Raw genomic sequence first — 23,726 nt, forward strand, 5'->3', positions numbered from 1 at the left:
AAACCCAACAATCATATGACCCCTCTATGAGCAAGCACTTTGGCGACAGTGGGAAGGAAAAACTCCCTTTTAACAGGAAGAAACCTCCAGAAGAACCAGGTTCATGGAGGTGCGGCCATCTGCTGTGACCTGTTGGGGTGAGAGAAGAAAGACAGGATGAAGGACATGCTGTGGAAGAAAGCGAGAGATTAATAACAAGTGTGATTCAGCAGAGAGGTCTATTAACACATGTTGAGTGAGAAAGGTGACTGAAACGGAAAAACTCAATGCATCATGGGAGTCCCCCAGCAGTCTACACCTATTGCATCGTAACTAAGGCAGGATTCAGGGTCACCTGATCCAGCCCTGACTATATGCTTTAGCAAAAAGGAAAGTTTTAAGCCTAATCTTGAAAGTAGAGATAGTGTCTGTCTCCAAAATTCAAACTGGAAGCTGGTTCCACAGAAGAGGGGCCTGAAAACTGAAGGCTCTCCCTCCCATTCTACTTTTAAATAATCTAGGAACAACAAGTAAGCCTGCAGTGCGAGAGCGACGTGCTCTAATGGGGTGATATGCTACTAAAAGGTTATTAAGATAAGATACAATGCAATATACCTTAGATAACTTAAAAGTAAAGAAAAATATCTTTAAAAAACATATTTTTAAAGTGAATAGATTTATCTTAATTGTTGCTTCTAAATGAATGATTCTGTGTGAGTGTGAACAGTTGTCTGCCTCTGTGACAGTCCAGTGACAGACTGGCAACCTGTCCAGGGTGTACCCTGCCTCTCGCCCTGTGTTAGCTGGGATAGGCTTCAGCCCCCCCCGCATGGGCTACCCTAATTTGTCTTAGTGGAAGAGAATTGCTGGATGGATGGCTGAATATGAAATTAACATACAAAACAGAGCATATGTCCATACGCTAATCAAACTTGTCGCATACTTTTGCGAGTCTGGCGTCACTAAAACCACTGCTGTTGTTATGCTGCTGGCTAACCATATGAAACTCATGAACACCCCCCCCCCCCCTTCTTTCTCATAGTACGTGTTCCGATCATTACTGGCGAACGCTGCTGAATTAAAGCAATTCGAAAGTGAAACTTTGAAACATTTTTCTGTTTGATACACCTGTGCACTCCACAGTCCAGTATACAAAACCATAATTCCTTTTCAAATATTTTTACTTCACCTACACAGATATTGTGACATTTTGATTGTCACGCAAGTATCATCTACCACAGAGTCACTGTATCACTATTCCATTGTTGTGTATTGCATTAGTATCAGGAGTAACTATACGATTCCCACTGGCCAAATCATAAAATGTGGAACAGGGCAGTCCTTTATGACGAAGGAACGGCCAAAAGTGAGAATAATGTGAAGAAAGATGAAGTCTTCTGTGATCATGTTGGAAGTCCCTCTTTTGAAACCTGGTAATTTTGCTCTAATTATGAGTTCCCACAAAATGTAAACAGTACACTATGAGTGTGCCTTGGTCTGTGTTTCTCAGACATCAATAGGATGTTGACTTCCCCGACGTTGACGTCAAAATGCAACAGTTGCCTGGAGTCATCACAAATAGTTTTACAGAGGAAATGAGGTACTTAGATGTTTTCATAAGATTTCTAATAGGTTGCGCATTCTTTTATGCTTACGACTGTTTGTATCAATCTTGTGTTTACCTGATGTGACTGTTCCACTGGCACCATTGCAGGAAATAGAGTCAGGGTGCTTTCATGTGCCGTTAGTCAGAAACGAGTCTCGATAACAGGATTTTTGGTGAATGTATGTGTTCTATATGTGTATGTAAGCGAATAAAAGCATATTACAGCCAGGTCTGTTTTATCCTGCAGGGAGACATCGAGAAAGGACTGGAGATGAAGAGACTGGTGCTGTCTGGATTCCTGGCCAGCGAGGAGATCTACATTAACCAGCTGGAGGCCCTGCTACTGGTGAGACACTCAGACAAAGACAGACAAGTAACAGAAACAATGTAACAAGGCTCATATAACCACGTGAACATTGGAGTGCTGCTGCTGCTGTAGGCATTGGTGTGAGCTGTGAGACTATCAGAACACTATTAGTGGTCGATGGCCACACTTAAAGCAGGACCACAGATGCTGCACTTTAATGCAACGCTAACCAACCACACTTCCTCATGCTAAGTCGCTATGTCTCACAACCTGCTGATCCGGCCGCATGTTCTACTTTGGCCAATATATAGTCAGATAGATGCTAAATTAAGATCTACAAATGCGCACAACAATTATTGTGGAAATTCACCAGGGCAAGACCCTCCCCGCCTACACACGCACGCACGCACGCACGCACGCACGCACGCTTCAATTAGTCAGTAAGAACAAATGATTGCACTAACACTTGCTGAAATCTGGTCAGGCTCTCAGTTCCTTCCCTTTGAGCTCTTGGTGACAACACAACGACTCATCTCGCAGATCCACCAATAAAAAGTTTGTTCCTCTCCTCCTCCACTTCCTCAGTCATTCAGAGGCGGTCTAAAACAGGCACTGGGGCCGTTTGTTTTTATGTCTTTTTTTCCCATGTCTTTCAGCAGAATAATACACTTGCTCCAAACAGAATAGTCACACCTTACTCTCTGGCTGCATCCCTGGAAACCCGGTGTTTCAAAATACTGGATTCTTTCAACATCAGACAGTTTAATAAGCTGGTCCGATCCCCCCTGCTGCCAGGTTTCATACACTGGCTCTTCACATTCTGAGAGAAATGTTTCTTTATCTGGAAATGTATCATAATCATATTCCACGTCTTCAGGGTATTTGAAACAATAACATTATTCTGAACTTCTTGACTGGATTTTTCTTTTTTTTACTCTAAGAATATTTGGTAGAGTTTGTAAATGTAATGATTTTATTTATTTGTTTGTTTTTGTAAGACAACCAAGTAACAAGACGATCCCAATCAATGTGGATGATTATGGTGATAAATTTGGAACAGTCTAGGAAGTAATTATCTTCCTGTACTGTGTTGGTTCATTTACACTTACTGGGAAGTAGATCACAAGAGAGTCTCTCTTTCCTATTTTCTTGATATAAACATGGGTTCATTAAAAATGTTTAAACATCACCTCAGCTGCTCCAGCTGATTTGATATATGATGACTATTATTTTCCACCAAGGAGATGAAATTTAGGACCACTAGTCTCCAAATACTTTCTGGTTAAATCGAATGAGGAATTTTCAGCCGACTGCTTTTGCCGTCTTACATAGACTAGGACAGACATATTGATTGTCGGTGCTTTTAAAAATAATCCAACCTGTCTCATGTGCTTTAATACAGTAGGAGGGTGACTCATGATTAGCCCTAGAGAGCTGACGTAAAAAGCCTTTCTGTTTGCACTGTAATTCAGAGCCATCGTCCCCACGCACGCCCAACATGACCAGTCTACACATCACTGTGATTAACTGAGTTGGCCTGCAATCTGCCCGAGTACAAACAACACAAAGGAGAAGACTGTCACCCAGATGAAAAGAGGCTCAGATTACATACTTATCACAGAGTGACGCATTTAGACGTTCCCTTTCTGGCACTGGTCCTAATAGGTCCTTTTTGTTGGCCTGATCAGATGTTAGGGATGATTTTAACACATTTTCTGTGTTCATCAATCTCATACTTTATATATGACTAATTTAGGCTAGAGTTTTGGCAGCCCCCCTTATTACCTGAGTCTCCTGTCTCTCCAGCCCATGCGACCCCTGAAAGCAACAGCCACAACCTCTCAGCCTGTCCTGACCATCCAGCAGGTAGAGACCATCTTCTACAAAATCCAGGACATCTTCGAGATCCACAAAGAGTTCTACGACGCCCTCCTACCCAGCATCCAGCAGTGGGACGAGAAGGTCACCGTGGGACATTTGTTCCAGAAGCTGGTGAGTCTGATGTGGGTGACACAAATGACGGTGTGCGGATCTTTTATTTCGCTCTCCGTCATTTGCAGGGTACATGTAAATGGCTGTTAAACGGAGAATTGTCAGGCTTCTCACTGTTTGTACTTTGTGAATCACTTGTCTTAATTAGACTCAGTGTGCGTAAGTGACTGACGCGTGCCCCCGTGACTGTGGCCTGGGCACATTAGCAGAAAAGTTGCAGCTTCTGAACTATCACGCTGTCATACTTGCAGTGGATTAAACAGGTGCTTTCAGTACATAATGGAACAGCGGCACTGTAACGTGCATGTAAATGTGCCTGTGTGTGGAATTAGACGGTTTCCAGGCCTCGGCTCGTCACTAAGTTGGTTAGAGCGGTGTAATGTCAGATTTGCAGTGGATAATGTGATTTGAAGAGACGCATAACACCGCGTATGTACGTATGCTGGACAATGTTTTCTTGGTGGAATAAAATTAATCTGTATATAAGGTGTGAAAAGGCTGAGGCACCCGTCAGTAATTATTTAGTTGGGTGGACCAGTTTTAATGTTTTGGGAACACAAGCTGTGGAGTGGCTGGTGTCATTGAAATATACACCTGCACAGTTTGTACCGATCCTTCATTGTGAGTGTACAGACAGGTGGTAACACTGTGGTTTGTAATTTTCCTTGACTGGAAACTCTGCGAGAGCACCAACTGTCTTTAGAAAAGCGGGAGCAGAAAGCTTTAAGTTTATTTTAGCTGCTGGTAACAACAGGGCTTTGCTCTAAGGCTGGGAGCCTTGGACACAAGAAGTCAACAAAACCAAGTATATACTGGAGCTAGAGCTGGGCGATAGAACGATAACGATATGTATCGCGATATAACTTTTACTCGATAGAGAAATTAAGCTATCGCGATAGACCTCGCCGCTCTTGTCCTCTAAAAAAAAAAAAAAAAAAAAAAAAAAAAGATCAGCCAATCCAAATTAAGTAGCACAGAGCCGAACCAATCACAGCCGCAGCGTCACGTCGCGTGACTTGTAACGTACAGCACAAGTGCCAAGCCGCATGTGTGTTTGTTTGGGAAGCAGCCAGCGGGTAATGGAGGAAATGAGTGTGCCGACTAGAAAAATCAACCGAGCGTGACCGAAGAGAAAACAGATAATGGTTCCAACGCCGGAGAGATTGTCGAACGGAAGAGCCATAGAAGTTCCGTAGTGTGAAGGTATTTCGGCTATTTCAAGTCTGACAAAAAACAGAGTAGCGTGCACTGTAAATTGTGCCGAAAGCAAGTCTGGAAATACAATGAACTGGTGCATGCGTCACACTGTGCGCCACGTTATTGTTTCGGTGAAATGAATTTCTACAATACTGTTAATTCTACTCTCCGCAGTGTTTAAATGCTTACATATACACACAGTTACTGTCCCTCCACACATACGACTCGGTTCTGCTTCTATGCCCCAGCTTTGTTTACTTTTTCCCACCGAGGCTTCTAGACTTCTGATTGGCCAACATTTCTGCACGGTTAGGAATCTAGCGCCACCTGCTGCTTTGGCATGTTCATAGCAGCGTTTTCCTTCATTTCTGCCTTTATGTGTGGACGGGATTATTTTTTAAAACGGAAACGGAAAATCTCCGTTTTCAAAAATACCCGTGTACGTGTGGACGTAGCCTCAGTCTCTGACTGGAAGCGCTAATTCGTCATTCGGCTTTTGTCAGACTAAAGTAACTGTTAAAACTGTTTGAAAAGCTCAGCTATACAACAAGGAGAGATTGAGAATTTCCTTTTAGTTCTCAGTTTATTTGATATTGACAAAAGTTAGTCAGTTTTGTCTGTTCTTCTGTAAAACAAACTAAGATTTATTTTTAGAATTCATATTTTGTTTCTAAGTGGAATTGACAATTTAGTCTGTTTCGTTTGTTCTATTTTGAAACTTAAACGCTTTAGCGGCTGCCTTTTGTGTAGTTTGCAATATTTGCCTTTATTTATCTGAAAAAGTCTCATGTTCCTTAAGTACATCTACCCTGTTGAACTTATTATGGGAAATAAATAATATAATAAATAAATAAAAACAAGCTGCTGATTATTTCACATTTTACTTGTGAGCAACGGCACATTTAAATCTTACAAATATAGTTATTTGGCTTATATCGTGATAGATATCGTTATCGCCTGAAATGAAAAAAACATATCGTGATATGAAAAAATCTCATATCGCCCAGCTCTAACTGGAGCCTTCTTTTTAGTCCTGTTACTGTAATACGGCCTTATTTTAGACTGCGATCAGTCATTACGTATCAGCATCAGAGGTCAAGTTTTCTGAAAATCTATTGAAAACAAAGATGTGACATAAGGTTTTAAAAGTGGTACCATGGATGCAGCTGCTAAAAAGCTTGGTCAAGTTTGAATCCCGGTGACCTTAATCTTAATGTCAGAGGTCAACTTTTCAGAAAATCACCTAGGATTTTTAAATTTATACCATCGGTGCATCTACTAGAAAGAGGTTAATTCATTAAGATCTGATGTGTGATTTAAGAGTTCCTTTAACGTTCTTGATCAGTGTATATATATGCGTTTATCACACTGTTGAATGTATGTGTTCACATACCAGCCCCTTTGGTTTCACACCACAGAAGTGAGAACGTCGTTTTCCTTATGTTTTCATGGTGTCATTTTGAGGAACCTGGTAAGGTCATTCTAATTAAAAACACAGCTCTTTAGGGAGTAGATCTCATTTTCAGTTTTGGTTTTCAGGTACTTTTTGATGTAAGCAACTGTTATTCACCATGACTTAGTCAGACGTGTGAAACTCAGCGTTTGTTTGTGATGAAGAAAATGTTAAATAGACTTTAAGAGTTTTTACTTCGCCCATGTATAGGACATTTTTAAAGCTTGGATATTAATAATAATATTTCATTAACAGCTTGATGTTTATCTTTATGATTAAAACATTTGATGAAGCACTTTAATTAATAAGAGGAAATGATGAATATTCAGAGATGAAGTATGTTGGTGTTAGTGAAAGATTTAACAGGAGAGAAAATGAGCACAGTTTTGATACAGTTGTTTAAACTCCTATGAGTTTAAGTACTTCTATTCAACAGACCCCTCCTCACTGTGGACGGCCAGCGCTAAGCGGCACCTATTAGTGTAGTCATCAGCTCCCATCTGTGGTGTGTATTTGTGCGTACATGAATATGTCGTGTTTCAGCAAAACATTAGTCAGAGTGGCTGTGTGAGAGTGCAGATGGCAGTTTAATTAGCTGGTCTGCTCCCTGCTGCTCCTCGTCAGCAGTATGGGTGCCACTGGAGCAACAAGGACAGGCAGGGTTACAGAAAACAGGCCGAGACGGGGATAAAGACCTGCTTCAGGTCCAAGTTTGTTTTTCACTTTTCTCAGATGAGAGAAAGGCTTAGCTATAGCCTGTGTCTGCAAGGGATGCATTTGTCTGAGCGAATTATTATAGTCCTAGTCGCTCTAGAGGCACAAAGTAGGAGAGGTTCAATTTACTGTGGATGTGGTGCTGATAAAAACAGTACCACAACTCCATCTTTTACACAGTAGTCACTATTAACTATGTATAGTGCAGCCACATAATAATGTTTTTAATCATATATTTGCTGATGGATTTTAGTAGCTGGTTATTTTCACAGCAACTGAAGCTTACTCAAATTCAGCACAGGCATTAAATATTGCAGCCAGGCTCAGTTGTAATAGCTTTAGAGAATTTAAATTAAGCCTAATCGAAATTTGAGCAAACCTGAAAAAATACTAGCAAAGCTAGTTTCCCCATTATGTTGGGCGTTCACCCTCGTGTTTAACACCTCAGACAATATCAAAGATGTACCTGTCTAACATGGTTTCACCTGATGTTTTTAAAGTCCCAATTTGTAAAACCTCAAGTTAGTGTTTCTGCCATCACTTTCTTGGCTGCAAAAAAAACTGGGTGTAACAAAGTGCAAGTTTAACTGTGAAACCACATGCTAATGACGTGTGATTGATAACTCGTTAGCCAATGAGCGTGCGTTTTCATACCACAAGTATTCTTCTATTTTAAAACATGGTACGACCAAGATTTTCAATTCAGACTTGAGTTATTTATCATATTTATTACTTATAATATTACTTGATGGTGTATTTCTTTCTTTCAGCATGACTTAAAATGAGTGACTGAGTCCTTAAATTCACCAGAAAATTTACAGATATCAAGCCAGAAATTTCTATGGGACCAGAAATCTTTTTTTTTCTTCTTTCTTTTTTTCTTCTTCAACCATAGATATCACCATGCGATATCCTCAGATAGAAAACAAGTCTAAGATAATTTTGGATTTACTTAATTCTTCTGACCAGGAAGCTACATGCAAGTTTTATACTGCCTGTTGCTAGCATGCTAATTGAGAGTTATGAATGTAACTAAGGTTTTGTGAATTATGGATGAACGTCTCTTGAGGTCAGGAATAATAGAATAAAACTATGAAGGCAAACGTGGTAAACACTAGAACAGCTTTAGATCAGGCAGATAACCATTTTACCATTGTCAGTAGTAGACTTTAGCATGCTAACACTCTATCATCTTGTAGAGTTGTAGCATTAGCATACTATTAGCATTAAGTATACCTTCATAGGTTTTTTTTTTCTTGTCCTTAGACTTATTTCGACATTATTATAATTTGTTTAGGAAAGAATAGTAAGAAGAGGGTAATACAGTGTTGGCTACCTTAAAGAAAGTAGACAAAACTTATACAAGTGCTAGATAATTAGAATTTTTTACGTGAGGTTTGAATATGAGACAAACACTGATTTCTAGGGGAAAATGTCTATTCCCCAACTGGTTGTTAGTGCTTTGTGGAGGTTATTTGCTCTCCATGGGTGAAATCTGTTAGAAAGAAGATGCCGTACCAAAAACTTCCAAGTAATTGCTTTGGTTGTAAGCAGTTCCCTTTAGTTTTTCATGTCTGTCTGCAAATACTTGCTAACTTCTAGCCGAGCAGTAGTGAAATGTGAAGAAATGCCTCAGCACCGTAGCCAACATGTTTCAAAAGGTGCAACTTTTATTTTGGAGGAAAACTTTCTCCATCGTGGCTCAAGAGTTGGCAGTTCGTCTTGTAATCGAAAGGTTGCTGGTTCGAGCCCGGCTCGGACAGTGTCGGTCGTTGTGTCCTTGGGCAAGACACTTCACCTACCGCCTACTGGTGATGGCCAGAGGGGCTGATGGCGCGATATGGCAGCCTCGCTTCTGTCAGTCTGCCCTCAGGGCATCTGTGGCTACAACTGTACCTGCTTTCACCAGTGTGTGAATGTGAGAGTGAATGAATAGTGGAATTGTAAAGCGCTTTGAGGGTCTCGAAAAGCGCTCTATAAATGCAATCCATTATTATTATTATTATTATTATTACTTCCAGTTTGCAAAACTTTTCACAGTTTTATTGCAGCTCAGAGAGTAGCTGGACAGTGTTTGAGGACAAGGCCAATCAAACTATGAACCCAGTGACCAAAGCAGTCACTTTAATTAAGAAAAAGGTGGTCGACTGGGGGAGTCACTGGCTGGTTGGCTTTAGGACTTTAGACCAGTCATTTCCCCAGCGACTACATCGACCTCTAGCAAGTGCTCACAACTGGTTGGGGAATACCCATTTCTAGGCCTGTGTGGCTGGTGCCTTATTCACATGATTCTACAGTGTCACCACGATTGTCACAAAATGGCAGCCAACTTAATGCCATGTGGTTTGTGGTCACGTGTTAGCAAAACCTCAAAAGTGGTTGCACCATTTTAGTGTGAGTGTTGTGGCTGACTTGATGGTACTCTGCACACACCTGTGCACAACTGTCTGAAGAAGGAAGATTTTATCTTGGCGATAGAGGAAACTGTGGGCCACTGTAGAAAACGGAGGACGTTGCACATATTGATGGACAATCTAATTGTGGAGTTGGGATTTTTAAACATAAAGAAAAAAGGTCTGCAAGCAGTGTGCTCGTATTTGGCATTGTTTGGAAAAGAACAAGACATATTGTTTGGTTACTGATGTCATATAATATTAAAGTTTTCATTCACTACATATGGTTCTTTTGCTGCTGTTGATCTTTGTTGCTTATAGCTGATCACTTGGTGTGCTTTAAAAGAGTGGCGAGTGCTCTGAAAACATTCACTACAGTGTTTAGTTGAGGGTTCGTGTTGCTCTCAAAGCTGCATGCAATTTTAAAAAAAAAAGGCACCTCTAAGCTGGCAAACGTGTCCATGTGGGTTTAAATAGTCCGTAGGCTCTTCTACCAGCTGAAAAGTCTCTCTCCTGTGTTTCTTCATGTTCTACTTCCCACGTTCACTTTCAAACACGACCTGTTGTTTTCTGTCCTGCCACTTTGACCTGTGATTTTTGTTTTCTAAAGCGTGGGCGTTTTGTCTGGACTGTGACTGACACCGCTTTCATACTGAACTCATGAAATCTCATAACGTCATTCTGCTTGGTTTGTTCTTTCCAGCCAAGCTGCCAAATCTCCATCTTTGGAAATTCAGCTATGACACACCGTGGTTTCTCTTTTCCATCCACAGTTTTGGTTTGACATAAAATAGTCTCCAGTTATAAATAGACAATCCACGCGTGGTGACATTTGTTTCACTCATTTGTAGTCAGTGTCACACATTACGTGGTTTGACGGTTTTGTCACATCACATATTTGTGTCCTGATGTTTCCCTCCATCGATTGTTGCTATAACATGTTTCAAATGCCGCATGAGGCCGCACACTTCCCTCACGTCTTTGCTTTTGAGCCCAACTTTCTACTTCTCACTCCGAAGGGAAGAGGAAGGAGAGGAAATGAAAATAAGAGGACATGGAGTTTAAGGACAAAAGTCTTACTCATGCACTCTATTCAGCTGAATCCAATCTCATTGCTTTAATAGGATGCAGTCAGCTCTTCAGCCTAGGCATTCAAGCATAGCTGTAGCAGGATGCATATTCATGCACTGCTGGTCTGCAGCTTGTGTTACAATGCACATACAGTGCTGCAGAGAGAGGGGCTGTTAATGAAAGAGAAGAGGATAGAGAGGGAGAGGGACTCAATCAGGAGGGACTGCAAAGCGCTGCTAGTGAAGTGGCTTTATGGGAATGTGATCAGACTATATGTGTTGACTCAATGAATTTAAATTGAATTGGAAGTGATCATTTAAGGTGAATGCAAAGTAGGGCTTGCTGAATTTTATTTTAGTTGCCATCAGTGCAATGACATACTTGTGTTGACTTCCCGAGTCTCCGGAGTTCATTTAACAATTTGAATAAAATGAGAGAAGACTAAATGCCATCATCGTTGTCTTAGTTTGCCTCACACCTTCTCGTTGTTGTTTCCTGAACGTCTTTGCTTCTGCTTTCCTCCAGGCCAGCCAGCTGGGCGTGTACAAGGCCTTTGTGGACAACTACAAGGTGGCGCTGGAGACGGCAGAGAAATGCAGCCAAGCCAACAGCCAGTTCCAGAAGATATCTGAGGTGAGTTCAGCCTCCATGATTTTAAACAACGTGTAACAAGAGAACTTTTAAATAGCAAACATGTCATTTTGTTGCTATGTACTGCATTTTAACATCAGCATATCAAACTTGGCGCAGTAATAATACGGATCCATCAAACCTCCCCTTCACTGGTCTCAAGGGTCTTAAGCCATTATATGAATTCTCTTCAGTGAAGATAACAGGAGAACAAATAGATGACGACACAAACCAGGCGAGTCGAAACGTCCTCTTTTTGGCAGGAAACAGCAGTGTTTATGGGAAATGTGGTCTTATTTTGAGGAACCGTTGTTGAAAACACAGTTAAGAGGTATTTGTGTTCAAATGTGCTTGGGACAGCACTTAGCCAGCAAGCGTATTAGGTAACAGAACGATGAGAGGTTACATTCACAGAAAAAACATCCAGGCTAGTCTGAGTTTACTGTACGGTACGACTACACGCACTTGAAGCGCAGAGAATATTTTGAGCGTTCAGAACAAAAGAGTATGTGTATTTGGGGATTGCTGGGAAGGTGTCAGTGATGTTAATTAGCTGAAAATGTTTGTGGCAGAAGTGACTGATAGTAACACAACCTCTCATGCCCCTTGTTTACATGCTAGCTTTTCACGCCTTAGGTCAACACAGGATATAGTTATAGATTGTTCCTTATTGTTAGGTGTGTTCAACAAAGATCGAGAGGCAAAGACATTACAGTAAAGGAAAGTGCTTACAGAATCTAACTATGATTATCCATCTTCATCATCCTTTAAGGAGCATGGGCATCTTTCATTTTTAAGCATCCAACTTTCCACTCCCTGTTATCTTATACACCAGCAAAGGGTACATCTTTCACCATCTTACGATGCTGTGACTGCAGCCATTCCCCAACTCTCTGTGAATGGTACTCATGGCCAATGATCAAATCTTTGATCAGTGGTCATTTGCCTATTAATGATCAAGAAACGGACCTTTTCAGTCATTATACAAATGTACCGTTCCTCCCGTCCAGATGAGTCAAATCAGCTTTTTGGGACCTGCCGCAGAGGTTTGTTGGTGGTATTATTTACTTAATGGGAAACTTGTGAAAGTTCCCGTGCCCAGTCTTTTTCAGCTGTCTCAGTTGGATGCACTGATCCTGTACTTCCATTAGTTCAGCCTCAGCCAAGCAAGTGCAGCACAATCCTGTGAGTGTGCACAATTAATTAAATTGATTATTCCACTCTTTTATTTCTTTCAGAACCTCAAAGTAAAAGGTCCTAAAGACTCCAAAGTCTGTACAACAACTAGTTCAATGGAGGGTAAGTTGGTGTTTGCTTGTGTGTGTGTGTGTGTGTGTGTGTGTGTCTCTGTCTAGGCTGGATTGCTGTTTTAAGATTCCAGCCCTGCCTCTTCTTCTTGTGTATGCAGTGGTGAGCTCTGGGAGGCAAACTGGTGCATGTGTGAGTCTGCTCTCTCTCTCTCGCTCTCCCTCTCTCCCTCTCTCTCTCTGTGCCTGAGAAAGGAGGCAGTGAGCAGGAGTGTAGAGTGAGGAGAGGAGAAGAGGGATATGGAGGTGCTTCTGGTCCTCAGACTGTGTTGTAACTGCACATACGGTAACGACTGCATGTTATGAGCTTCCCGCTTTTTGACATCGGGTATCTGTTAGGACATCTACAGCTTTTACGGCGCTTATGATAGACTGTGTGGAGGCAGTTATTAATTAGCTGTCAGACTGACGTTTGGACTTTTGTGCTCATGCTTGCTAAGGAATTTTGCTTTTTCTGAACATTTGCATGCCTGTGATGAGCTTTTTGAGTGATGAGCCTCTGGAGTGTGGTGTTCACTCAGTCATATACGACTGTCTTTCGATCATATAGAACATACAATAGAGAGCATCTTCAAAATGTATCTGTCTGTTTACAAGCTGGGCACGTTTAGTCTGTATAAGGACTGCTGGCCCCAGGCTGCTCCTCGTACAGAATACTTATCTCAAGAGGATTGGAACGTACGTGTGTGTGTGTGTGTGTGTGTGTGAGAGAGAGAGAGAGAGGTTGTCTGTCGCGGTACGTGCCTGTACTCTGCTGGCGCCTTGGTAACTTCGGCCGTTTTGGGGATTGCGTTCAGTTTGGTGGGTAGAGCTGTAGACGGTCATTAGCAGATAAGATGAGTAGACTGTGCGACTCTGTCGGGCTGAGAGTGGCTGGGTGAGTGTTCATTCTTCAGATTTCAGTGGCATGTACCTGTGAAGTGTCTGTTAATTTATGCATTGCAGATGAGGAATAATCAACCTGTCCCAGTTGTTTTATTCTTTCTTTTCTCATCTTTCTTGTTTTAGATGATTTTAAAATGACGTCTTTGGTTTGCTGTAGTTTCACATGGCTGCTATGTGTCATGAAACTAGTCTCATATGCCCTTAACAATCAGGGTGTGTCAATACCCAAGGCACTTCCTTTGATTGCTGTTTATATTACAGTACATTAATTACCTGGTGGGTCAGCCGAGGGGTTTCTCTATCTTAACTTTGCAACAAATGCCTCCTCTATCTACTCTCTTTGTTTCTTTTATTATTTTCCCCTTGTTTCTTTTCTCTGCTCAATCAGCTTTTTTTTTAACTTTCCAAAGTATTTAACAGGATCTCAGCTACAGTAAATGGCTGATAGGTTGATAGAAACACAAATACCTGCTCAAACAAGAATCTGATATATTTTAAATGTAAATGGGGACTCATGTCCTACACCATGACCATTTTCTCACTTTCTCTTAATCCTTCTTTATTTCCTTCTGTGTTATCAGTTCTGTCCTGTCCTTCTCACCCACCTTCACAGGCTTATGGCTGGCATTGGTAGCTGAGAGTTTTGCCAAAATACTGAGGCCTGAAACCTGGCAGTCCTAACTGAGGACTAAAAGTCCTGTCAAACACTTCGCCCACATGGTCAAGCACCTCGTTAGCAAAGATTAACTATTTGTCCATCAGCCAAGTCATCAAGGCGACCTTGGAAAAACGACCAGTCAGGCACGCCTCACTGGGACAGGACATCGACTTCCAATAATCCCCCCCTCTCTATCTGATTCTCACTCTCTCTTTGTGTCTTCATCCTCCCTCGTCCTGACTTTTGACTAGACTTTTAACTCGTCCTTGTCTGTAAAATACATCCAAGTCAGATACTCCACATGATATGGAGTCAAAAAGTGATGATGCTTAATCCTGCGTTCGGAGAGAACTTGAGTAGATTTCTGTCTACATTAGCATTCAGGTGGCAATCCTTAATCTGTCTTTGTATTCAGGAGAGTATCTTCATTATTCAAATCTCTTGTATATAATTATTATGTTTGCATGGTTGAAAAACTAGAGGAAAACGAGACGAGAAAAAGAAAGAAGTAAAGTTTGAGATCTCTGAGCTTCCTTGATAGGTCCAAGACTATTAAGGATGAACCTATCTTACATAGTATTGCAAATAGACTTGACTTGACTCTAAAGCAGTAAAATGTGATCTTGAGTTTAAAACAGCCTCTGATTGAAACTTGTAATGTAAAAAAAATTCTGGTTGCATGCTTTGCCGATGGCTTTGATGACTTTTTATTTAACCCCAAAATAATCAAAATGTGTCTAATTTTTCATAGTTTCCTGATAAATGAGCATTAATCATTGATCAACTGTGATATTTAAATGCGCAGTACTGGTATATGACGAATACTGTACAGCCTGAATATTATTGGTTCAGACCGACTTGGATTGATTGCAACGTCTGTCCGTGTTTATAAATTAGATCACAGTTACCTGCAAACCTTTGCTAATCTGTGTGAAAGTGACTGCAGTCGAATTGCAACAATTGTTGGAGACAGGTTGCTTGTCACAATGTGACCTGTGCAGTCGCCCTGTGATCCAAGGAGTTTGACGGTGTCCCCTGTTTTAGCTCCAGCTATACTTTGCGTTTTGCGGTTATTCGGAACATGCTACACTGCATGTTAGCATGCTAGCATTAGCTTTTTGCTCAGATATCGTTTTGTCGTGCGACACAACATATGGCACAAAAAATACAGCAGCTTACTTACACAAACTGTACAAAACCTGGCACTTGTGCTTAAGTACTTATACTCAAGTCATCCTGAAGTCATCTAATCCTCCCTGCATTGAAATGAATACAGAACTGCCAACATACCGCACACACAGACACACACACAACAACTTAGATATTCACTGTCCTTGCAGTCAATACAGACTCTGTAGTAAATCCTCCTGGAGGTATCAGTATTGGTTCACTGATCCATGACCCTCAGTGGAGGCGGCATTAATGACCAAACGTTGGAGAAACTTCAAAGAGCAACTGCAAGTCCCTCTCAAAGTCCCTCTATACACTCCATGTGGGCCAGTGTATATTTTAAAAGCAGAGTTAATATGACGTGTTTCATCAGTAGATCTGATAATAGTCACTGTAGGTTTCTGCTCTTGTGCTAATTTCGTAAGTCGCAGGCAGAGGTGTGGCGGAAATACTAAACACTTAAAAGCATCCGAGTGACAGAACAACGCTGTACATATAAAGAGAGCGTTATTGAATGCTTTAAATAGATAAAGTTTAAAATTCAAATAGAAGTGTAGCTTTGGCTGTAGATCTCTCTGTGGGAGCAGAGCACAGTCAGTGTGGGGCAAGCTTGCCTGCATACAGAAGACACATCAGTCCTCTCTGTTTCACTGGGCCAGCTTTCCTTCTTCACTTTAGAAATAAGCTGCTTTAACTCTGTTTTCACTTGAATAAATGGTGGTTAGCATGATCAATAAGTGGAACTTTTTCAGATAATTTCACAATGTTTATGACCTTGTGGGAATTTTTCTTAATTGCATTCGCTCAGTTTCTAGATCATGAGCAGAGGGGTGTTACTGTGCTTTATCGAATGTGTAGTGTGATATTATATTTGCTATTATGAGACCTTGAGGTAATTTAGGCGTTTCCTTACATGACTTGTTTGCTTCTTCTCTGTCTCCTCTTAGAGGTTCTCATGTCTGCCATCTTTCCTCCTGCGTATCTCCTCACTGTGATTTGTTTTTCTTTTATTTCTCTCCATCCTTCACTCTGCCCTGTCTGTGGGAGTGTGTCACAGAGAGCTGTCATGTATGTCGGCTGCTGCTGTTCACACCACCTTAGCAGCAAAGCCTTCCCCAGGGAATCTAGCCAAGTGCGGTGATACAGGCTTAAACTCTGACTGAGGGGCACTGAGGGTGGCATGTTGGCAGGAGGCAGTCTTATTGCACTTTTTATAGATGCATCCGTCTGCATGTGTTGTTTGTGTTTGCTTTTATGTCCATGTCTGAATATGTACAGCTGTTAAACTGATGAACAACAGTAGCACAAACCTTTGCTGCCCCCATATTGAAATCAGTGTTTTACTTGACCCCCCCTACAAGGCTATTTATGATCAAGTGTTTTTCTTGCTTCAGCAGTGCTTCAGGCTGGAACCTCGTCGTCATTAGGCTTTAATGTTAACCTAAGAATCATCAGCAGTCAGACTGTAAGAGCAGCGTTTAGCTCAGAGTAACCAAAGTGGACATTTTTGTCCTCGTGCGAGCGGTGAAACTGTGACCTACTGTGTGTGTCTGCATGTATTGATTTGCCTGTAAGCAACACTGACTCAGAGCCCTCCTCTTCTCTCTCCCACAGCTCTCCTTTACAAGCCGATTGACCGTGTTACCAGAAGCACCCTGGTTCTTCATGTGAGTACACAGCTTGCACTTGCATGGCTTTCAAGGATCAGCTGAATCTAAAGCTGTTCTGGCAGAAATGTCTTACTTCTAGTGTTTTAGGGTGGAGAAAAGACTGAGAACTGTGTCAAGATAAAAAAACAAAAAATAATAATTGGAGCAGGTTGCAAACACATCCCTGAGATTAAAAAGACGTGCAAGAATTAAGCCTAAAGCCTGCTTTTTGATGTTTATCGCTGAGTCCTCTCAGTCCAAATCAGCCTACCTCCTTGGAAGAGAAATAATGGTGTAGAAAGTGCCAGCGAAGCAAAGCAGAGATCTCTGGATGTGTCCAGTGTGGTCGCTGTAGTGTAATGCATGATCAGGTTTGCATGAAAGCTGACAGTAAGATGCTCTGTGCATCCAGCATGAGCATGTGTGTCATGTTCTTGTCACGTATGCAAACAAACAGAAGAAAATTGGTTGATGTTAATCTGGGAGGAAAGAAAAAACCGAGACACAAGATTGTTTTAGTGTTTGTAAGGAGTCTGTGTTTGTGCAGCGCGATGACGTTTTCGAAGAGAAGATGAAACTAAATCTGAATCTCTGCTCACAAAGGTCAGTTGCTTTGTGGTAAATATATATTTTAGATGATTGAATGTACTTTCACAGGATTTGCTGAAACACACTCCAAAGGACCACCCGGACTTCCCCCTCCTGCAGGACGCTCTGCGGATTTCTCAGAACTTCCTCTCCTCCATCAATGAGGAGATTGACCCTCGCAGGACTGCTGTTACTACACCCAAGGGCGAGGTCTGTGTGTGTGTTCTTACAACACGTCTTGTCAAGTATAGAGAACTTATGTTCATATCTTTAGAACATTTGTCTTCACTTTTCCTCTCATATGAAATATTATTAGGTACTTTGAGAAAACTATAATAAATGGTTGCATTGCTTTAAAACTCCAAAAGGAACATTTAAGTTAAAAACAAAGACATGCACGTCTCTGTAAAGCAAACTGTAATATATATGTTAATTTAGTAAGTCAACTTATTAATCCACAATCTCAACGATGTTTCGATTCACAACAACAGTTAACACAGAGTTCTGTTACAGGCCCGTCAGCTGGTGAAGGATGGCTTCCTGGTGGAGGTGTCGGAAAGCTCCAGGAAGCTACGGCACGTCTTCCTCTTCACCGATCTGCTGCTCTGTGCCAAGATGAAAAAGACGGCTGTGGGGTGAGTCCACCTTCATCCTCTGACAGTGTGAAAAGCTGTGAGCGCGATTATCGTTAACGTCACCCCCCTATCCCCATTCCCATCTGAAAAATGCTAAAATGATGTGCGAAAGCCAGAAAGTGGAACGGGGACGGGGCGTGGATGGTGCGGCACAAGAGTCGCTTATTAATTTTTGGGGCAGAGAAAAATGCAGGGTGACACGGCTCTGTCACAGAGTTTTCTTTTGAAGCAGACTGTAGGTATATTCATTCGAGGCTTAAGGAGCTTTGGGCGGTGATGGCCTCTTTCTTTCATTTGCTCCCTGTCACAGCAACGTACTTTCATTAAATCTTCAAATGTGCACAGATGTAGTGAAGGGAAATAATTCAAAATCACCCAGCCACTGATCTAAAGTTCCAAAACTCTGAGCGAGTCAGCTCAACAACTTCTAAATGATGAGACTCAGTCTGGATAAAACGTGTGCTATTTCAAAAATTTCCATTGACGAGCACAAGCCTCTAAATGGAGGGCGTCAGCGATGTTTTTACATATACATTTCACGGTGTCACTTCACTCTGTCCACCTTGCACAGTTTAGGATGTTAAGCTACGTTAAATAAGCTACTGTTTTATAAATTGATAGAAATGCCAGTGTTAACATAAACATTTATCTGCTTCATAACAATGCATTTTATTATTTAGCTCAAGGCTCATGAAGCCTGTTGAACTGGGTTCTGCCTCTTTAAATATCCACGCTTTTTCGTCGTCTCTGTGTTTCTGCCCGTGTGTCGTGCAGTTTTCCTTCCACATCAGCTATCAAACCCGGCGTGCAACAGAAAGGATCACTTCGGAAAGACGCACTCCCTCTCTGATTCCAGCTGTGGCTAACACGGTGGTGTTTGAAGCGTCGGTAACAAAGAGAAAGACTCGCAGGCATTTTTGTCTGTATTGTTTTGAGCAGTGCAGCAGAGTAGCAGATCTACACGCAGGACAGAGTTATGCTAAATGTATGAATAATAAAAACATTTTAAAAAAGAAGACAAAAGGTGTAAGTAGAAACTGAAGGTGTTGTGTTTCAGGGTGCAAGCTGAGCAGGCGTTAAAGTAAAGAGAGTTGACAGAAAAAGATCGCTCATGTTTGTGTTTGTGTGCGCTGCTGCGTGTCAATCTTTGACACATGTCAGTAGATCGAGGGTCACGCTTACAGCACCGACTCGCCTCCCCTTCGTCTGATTGGTGCCTGCTTTGGTTGACATTCACCGTTTCTCTGTGTCAATTGCAGCCGCCCCTCACTTGGAGGAACACATAGTGTTGCCATAACTACCAAACCTGTAAATGGGGCTATAATATGATCTGGGTTGTTATCTCAGTGTGCTGCCTACAGCCTACGCGCTCACACACAGAACAGAGCAACCATCCAGAAACTCAATCACCTTGACTTTAGTCACTGAGGAGCCCTAATCCCTGCCAAAAGCCGTGATTATCTGCACTCTATTATTTTTAGAATGAGTCAGATTTACGATTGCCCGCTGCACATTCTGCACCTTGGATAATTCATCATTTCTTTATATATGCACCACCTTTGCTGTCTGGCATTAAAGAACCACATGATTTGATATGGTGATTTATTCATTTCCTTCTCAGTCAGGTATCAAACCTAGCTCCACCCCCTTTTCTTTGTGTTTCTCTAAGTCTGTGTCAGAGTCTGATTAGAACAGAAACAAATCGGTGGTCTGTAACATAAAAGGACTTCCCGAAAGACCCAAGAGCGCGTAAACAAGAAGGGCTTGATAATGGAGTGGGTGGGTGGGGCAGAAGATCAGGGGACCATAATCTGCAGCGGGAGGATGTAAAATTAATGTACTTCGTTAATGAAGAAATGACAAAGTCCTTCTGGTGGGAGCCGATTGCATCACTGCGAAAGCTTTGAGTGGGAACATGAGACTAAACACGGAGCAAGAGTCCTTTGTCGATATGGCTGAACAAATCTTTGAAGTTCCAGTTAAAGTGCACGCCTGAAAAAAACGAGTGCAGTAAATAAAGTAGATAAACTGTGTTTCGAGTAGCTGCTGCACTGAGATCAGTAAAATCTCATTTGTCATTCTACGCGTGTTCCCTGTTTTGCTCAAGGACATTTTAACATGCAGGCCAGAGAAGCCAGAGTATTGAACCACTCCCAGTCCACAGTGGCTCCACCTTTCAGGTGGTTGTAGTGGTGCGAGTGCAACATGCAGAAGAGAATATCACAGAAATGAGAACATTAAAACTGAGTTTGATTGCTTGATTTGATTGTTTAAATAATTGCATATAGTTGACAGTAAGTTTTATATGTAGGACGCTGGTAGTGTTAACACATGCTTGTTTAGTATGGATTCATTGTGACATCGAGCTGCTTAAACTAGCCGTCTGATGAAGGTATTATGTCGTCGATGAGTCGACTGTGCAGCACTCAGAAATGTTAATTAAAATCTCATTAGAGACGGTGCACATTAGTGTCCTCAGCCCCTGTGGAAATAATGTTGTGCATTCATCATTTTTATTAATGTGACTTTGAATGAGTGGGCTATAAAGAAATGAGGTCAAATGAGCACACGTTTGAATAGAGAAGTGTAACATTTGTTAGTGTGGCTTCAAATTGTAAACCGGTTTGCTTCGGTTTTGTGCGTCCATTCAGTTCAGTCATGATTGAAAAAGAGAAAAAATTTTTTTTTTTTAAATATTTTGACTAATTCTGTTTCATTTCTTCCATCCTCCCATCCTCTCTCTGTCTCTCTGCAGTCGCCATCAGCAGTATGAGTGCAAGTGGTACATCCCTCTAGCGGACTTAACTTTCCAAACCCTGGACGACTCGGACGCTTGCCCGAGCATCCAGGTCCTGCCAGAGCACGAGATTGAGGAGATGAAGATCAAGATCTCGGTCTTAAAGAATGAGATACAGAAAGAGAAGGTAATCCTTTTTCCTGGCATTTGGAGCCCAATTCAATGTATTCGCGAGGCTTACAATGGCTTATTCGGCCATCTTGGGTTTAATTTTGAGATGATCCAGGATTAAAGAATAAAGGGGCAAATTCAGGGTTTGGAGCCCAGTTCTAGACAGCTTTAGAGTAAGAAAAGTTGCTGGTCCTGTTATGAATAACAGGAGCTTTTTGATGTTCATCTTTAAATTCTAACATATGCATAAAACAAATACATTTGAGGCCAAGAGCCACACAATTAGGAGAACTTGGTTATTTTAAAAGCAGCTTCTTTTAGTTTTAATCATCAGCTGGATTCTTTTTATTTAAGAAATAAAAATAAATAAGAAGTAAATCAGAAGTTCGGTGTCATATCAAAGCTTTGTGACCCTTTACTTCATTTTTTATTATGGCCTACGCAGACTTTACTAAATGAATTGTGACTATTGTGTGAGTGAATACAAGCAGCAAAACAAGTCCAAGTACGAATAATAAACATCCTGAAACTGAGGACAGCTGCCGTTTCCTTGAGTATGAGTGGCAAAAGTGCTGATCCAGATTTAAACTGTGACTTGTGTGTGCCACGGTATGAGTCTGTTTTGTTTAGCACATGCTGAAATGCTCAGTTGTCATTTTGAGGTTGAAATAAAAGATGTTACAAGTACACAGTAATCCACCCCCGCAGCCATAGCTGCATTTAAAGGCTTCAGGAGCGCAGAGTTCCTGTTATTCCCCTCTCACGGCGTTAAAACTCGCCCACCCGGAGCACAGCGAGTGACCACAGCTGGTATGTGGAGTCGCAGGAGGCGAATGCCGGGAGAGATCGAGCTGATTGTATCCAGGCAGGCTCTGACTCACCGCTTCCTGGTGAGGGTTGGGGCTGTGTATGAATTTGTTTTCCTCCAATAACGTCAAGAAACTGCTGCATGAATTATATATAAAGACTCTCACAGTATGGGGCTTGCTTTAAGCAGCTTATAGACACTTTGCTGGAAAATATGAAAGATTTCAATAAGGCAACGCTGAGTAGTCCTCACTTTAAAGTTCAGTTTGTATGTGGTTAAAAATATAGACGATGGGTGGTTTGATTTTGTCATGACGTACAGAAGAGAAGCAAAAGAAATCCAACTCATTAATAATAGAAATTCTGGTGTTACTGAAAGATCTTCACTTGAACAGTTGATGAATTTTACGTAGCCACCTCCAACCAAACGCAACCAGACAGGGTTGGGTCTAAAACCTAAGAGGTCCTACAAGTGTGATCTCTGCAACCGCTTTGCAGATGTAACACAAACCACTAATCAGCTGCAGTTTAATCTTTCACGCCCCGCTTTTCATACAAAGAGGCGACAATAGAAACCTAACCAAAGACAGGTCACTAAATCTCTTGGTTTAAATGAGGAACTAGATTTTACTGCATATGTTTTTCTTCTTTGTGTGTTACTCTCTTGTTCTCTGTAACTGGTGCACTGCCTTATGATTATCATGCTCTGGTTAAATTTAAACTCGACAAACACTGAGGGACAAAAGGGCACCAGCTTCTGACGTCTTCATACGTTCACACCCTGTTTAGCCACTAAACTTGTTCAGATTTGCCAATCCGCGTTGTTAGGTAGCCAATACTGGAATATGACACTTTGGAGGTGGAAGTTTGGTGTTACGTCTCTGTGAAACTCCCCGACGGAGACTTGTCTGCGTTGGAGGCTTTTTGTTTTTGTAGGCTAAACATGACTGTGCTGTACAAATAAAGATGTTTTAACTGTCAGTCATGTTGTCATTAAAATAACTTGATGAGATCCATAAAGCTGACTGTACACTCAGTGTGACTGTCTTTTTTTCCATCATGTCAGGCGTCTGCTACATCTGCTTCATTCTGTTTCTTAATGGAAAAATTAAATTCTAGCTGAAGTAGCTCCAGAAATTTAGTCTCACAGTAAAACCCAATGTTCAAAGAAAATGGATACAAAAGGAAATCAGTCTTATAACTGAGGAAATTGCTGCAAAATCCTCGCACATTGAAATCTGAAATGCCAGAGATGATAAAGAAGAGTACCGACAACGCAACTGGAACCGCACTGAAGCTTTAACACAGGCTGGGTTACACAAGGAACCCAACATCAAGGGGAAGGGCTCTCAAAGTCAGATCATATCACCCCCCCAATCACCCACCCCCCACCTTGCACCTCGACCCTCATTTTGTAAGTCACACTGAATCTAAAAATATAAGCGTCTTCTGTATGTGTCAAGACCTGAGATGAGTCAGAGGAGAAGTACAAGTCTCACTGTCTCAATCAGGAAAAGATTGTGACTGTTTCGGATGCTGCACAGCAGTGCTCGGTGTTTTACTCTCTTTTACTTCAATGAGTACGTTTCAGCAATCAGCGAGATTCAAACAGTCTCTTTTCCTGTCCGTGTCCTTGCGCAGAAAGCACCGAAGGGTCAGAGCCGCGTGGAGCGTCTCAGGAAGAAGATGAACGAGCAGGAGTCCTGGTTGCTCCTGCACTCCCCCACCATCCCCTTTCGCATCCACAACAAACATGGAAAGGTATTCTGCCCATTCT

At 41.6% G+C, this 23,726-nt stretch overlaps 1 protein-coding gene across 2 annotated transcripts in view; it reads left to right on the forward strand.

The window, feature by feature from the left end:
• abr (ABR activator of RhoGEF and GTPase) overlaps nt 1-23,726 on the forward strand; it is a 121,683-nt gene that overhangs the window by 52,385 nt on the left and 45,572 nt on the right. For both annotated transcript variants that reach the window (XM_085364403.1, XM_085364404.1), the window contains exons 3-11: nt 1,833-1,931; nt 3,699-3,884; nt 11,238-11,345; nt 12,581-12,641; nt 16,977-17,029; nt 17,669-17,809; nt 18,113-18,234; nt 20,990-21,158; nt 23,591-23,710. In XM_085364403.1, coding sequence (XP_085220529.1) covers nt 1,833-1,931; nt 3,699-3,884; nt 11,238-11,345; nt 12,581-12,641; nt 16,977-17,029; nt 17,669-17,809; nt 18,113-18,234; nt 20,990-21,158; nt 23,591-23,710 — 1,059 coding nt within the window. The remainder of the gene's footprint in view (nt 1-1,832; nt 1,932-3,698; nt 3,885-11,237; nt 11,346-12,580; nt 12,642-16,976; nt 17,030-17,668; nt 17,810-18,112; nt 18,235-20,989; nt 21,159-23,590; nt 23,711-23,726) is intronic.

The sequence above is a fragment of the Diplotaxodon limnothrissa genome, linkage group LG10 (assembly GCF_057381915.1).
Source record: "Diplotaxodon limnothrissa isolate DT_005_m linkage group LG10, D_limnothrissa_male_GT1.1, whole genome shotgun sequence".
NCBI classification, from domain to species: Eukaryota; Metazoa; Chordata; class Actinopteri; order Cichliformes; family Cichlidae; genus Diplotaxodon; species Diplotaxodon limnothrissa.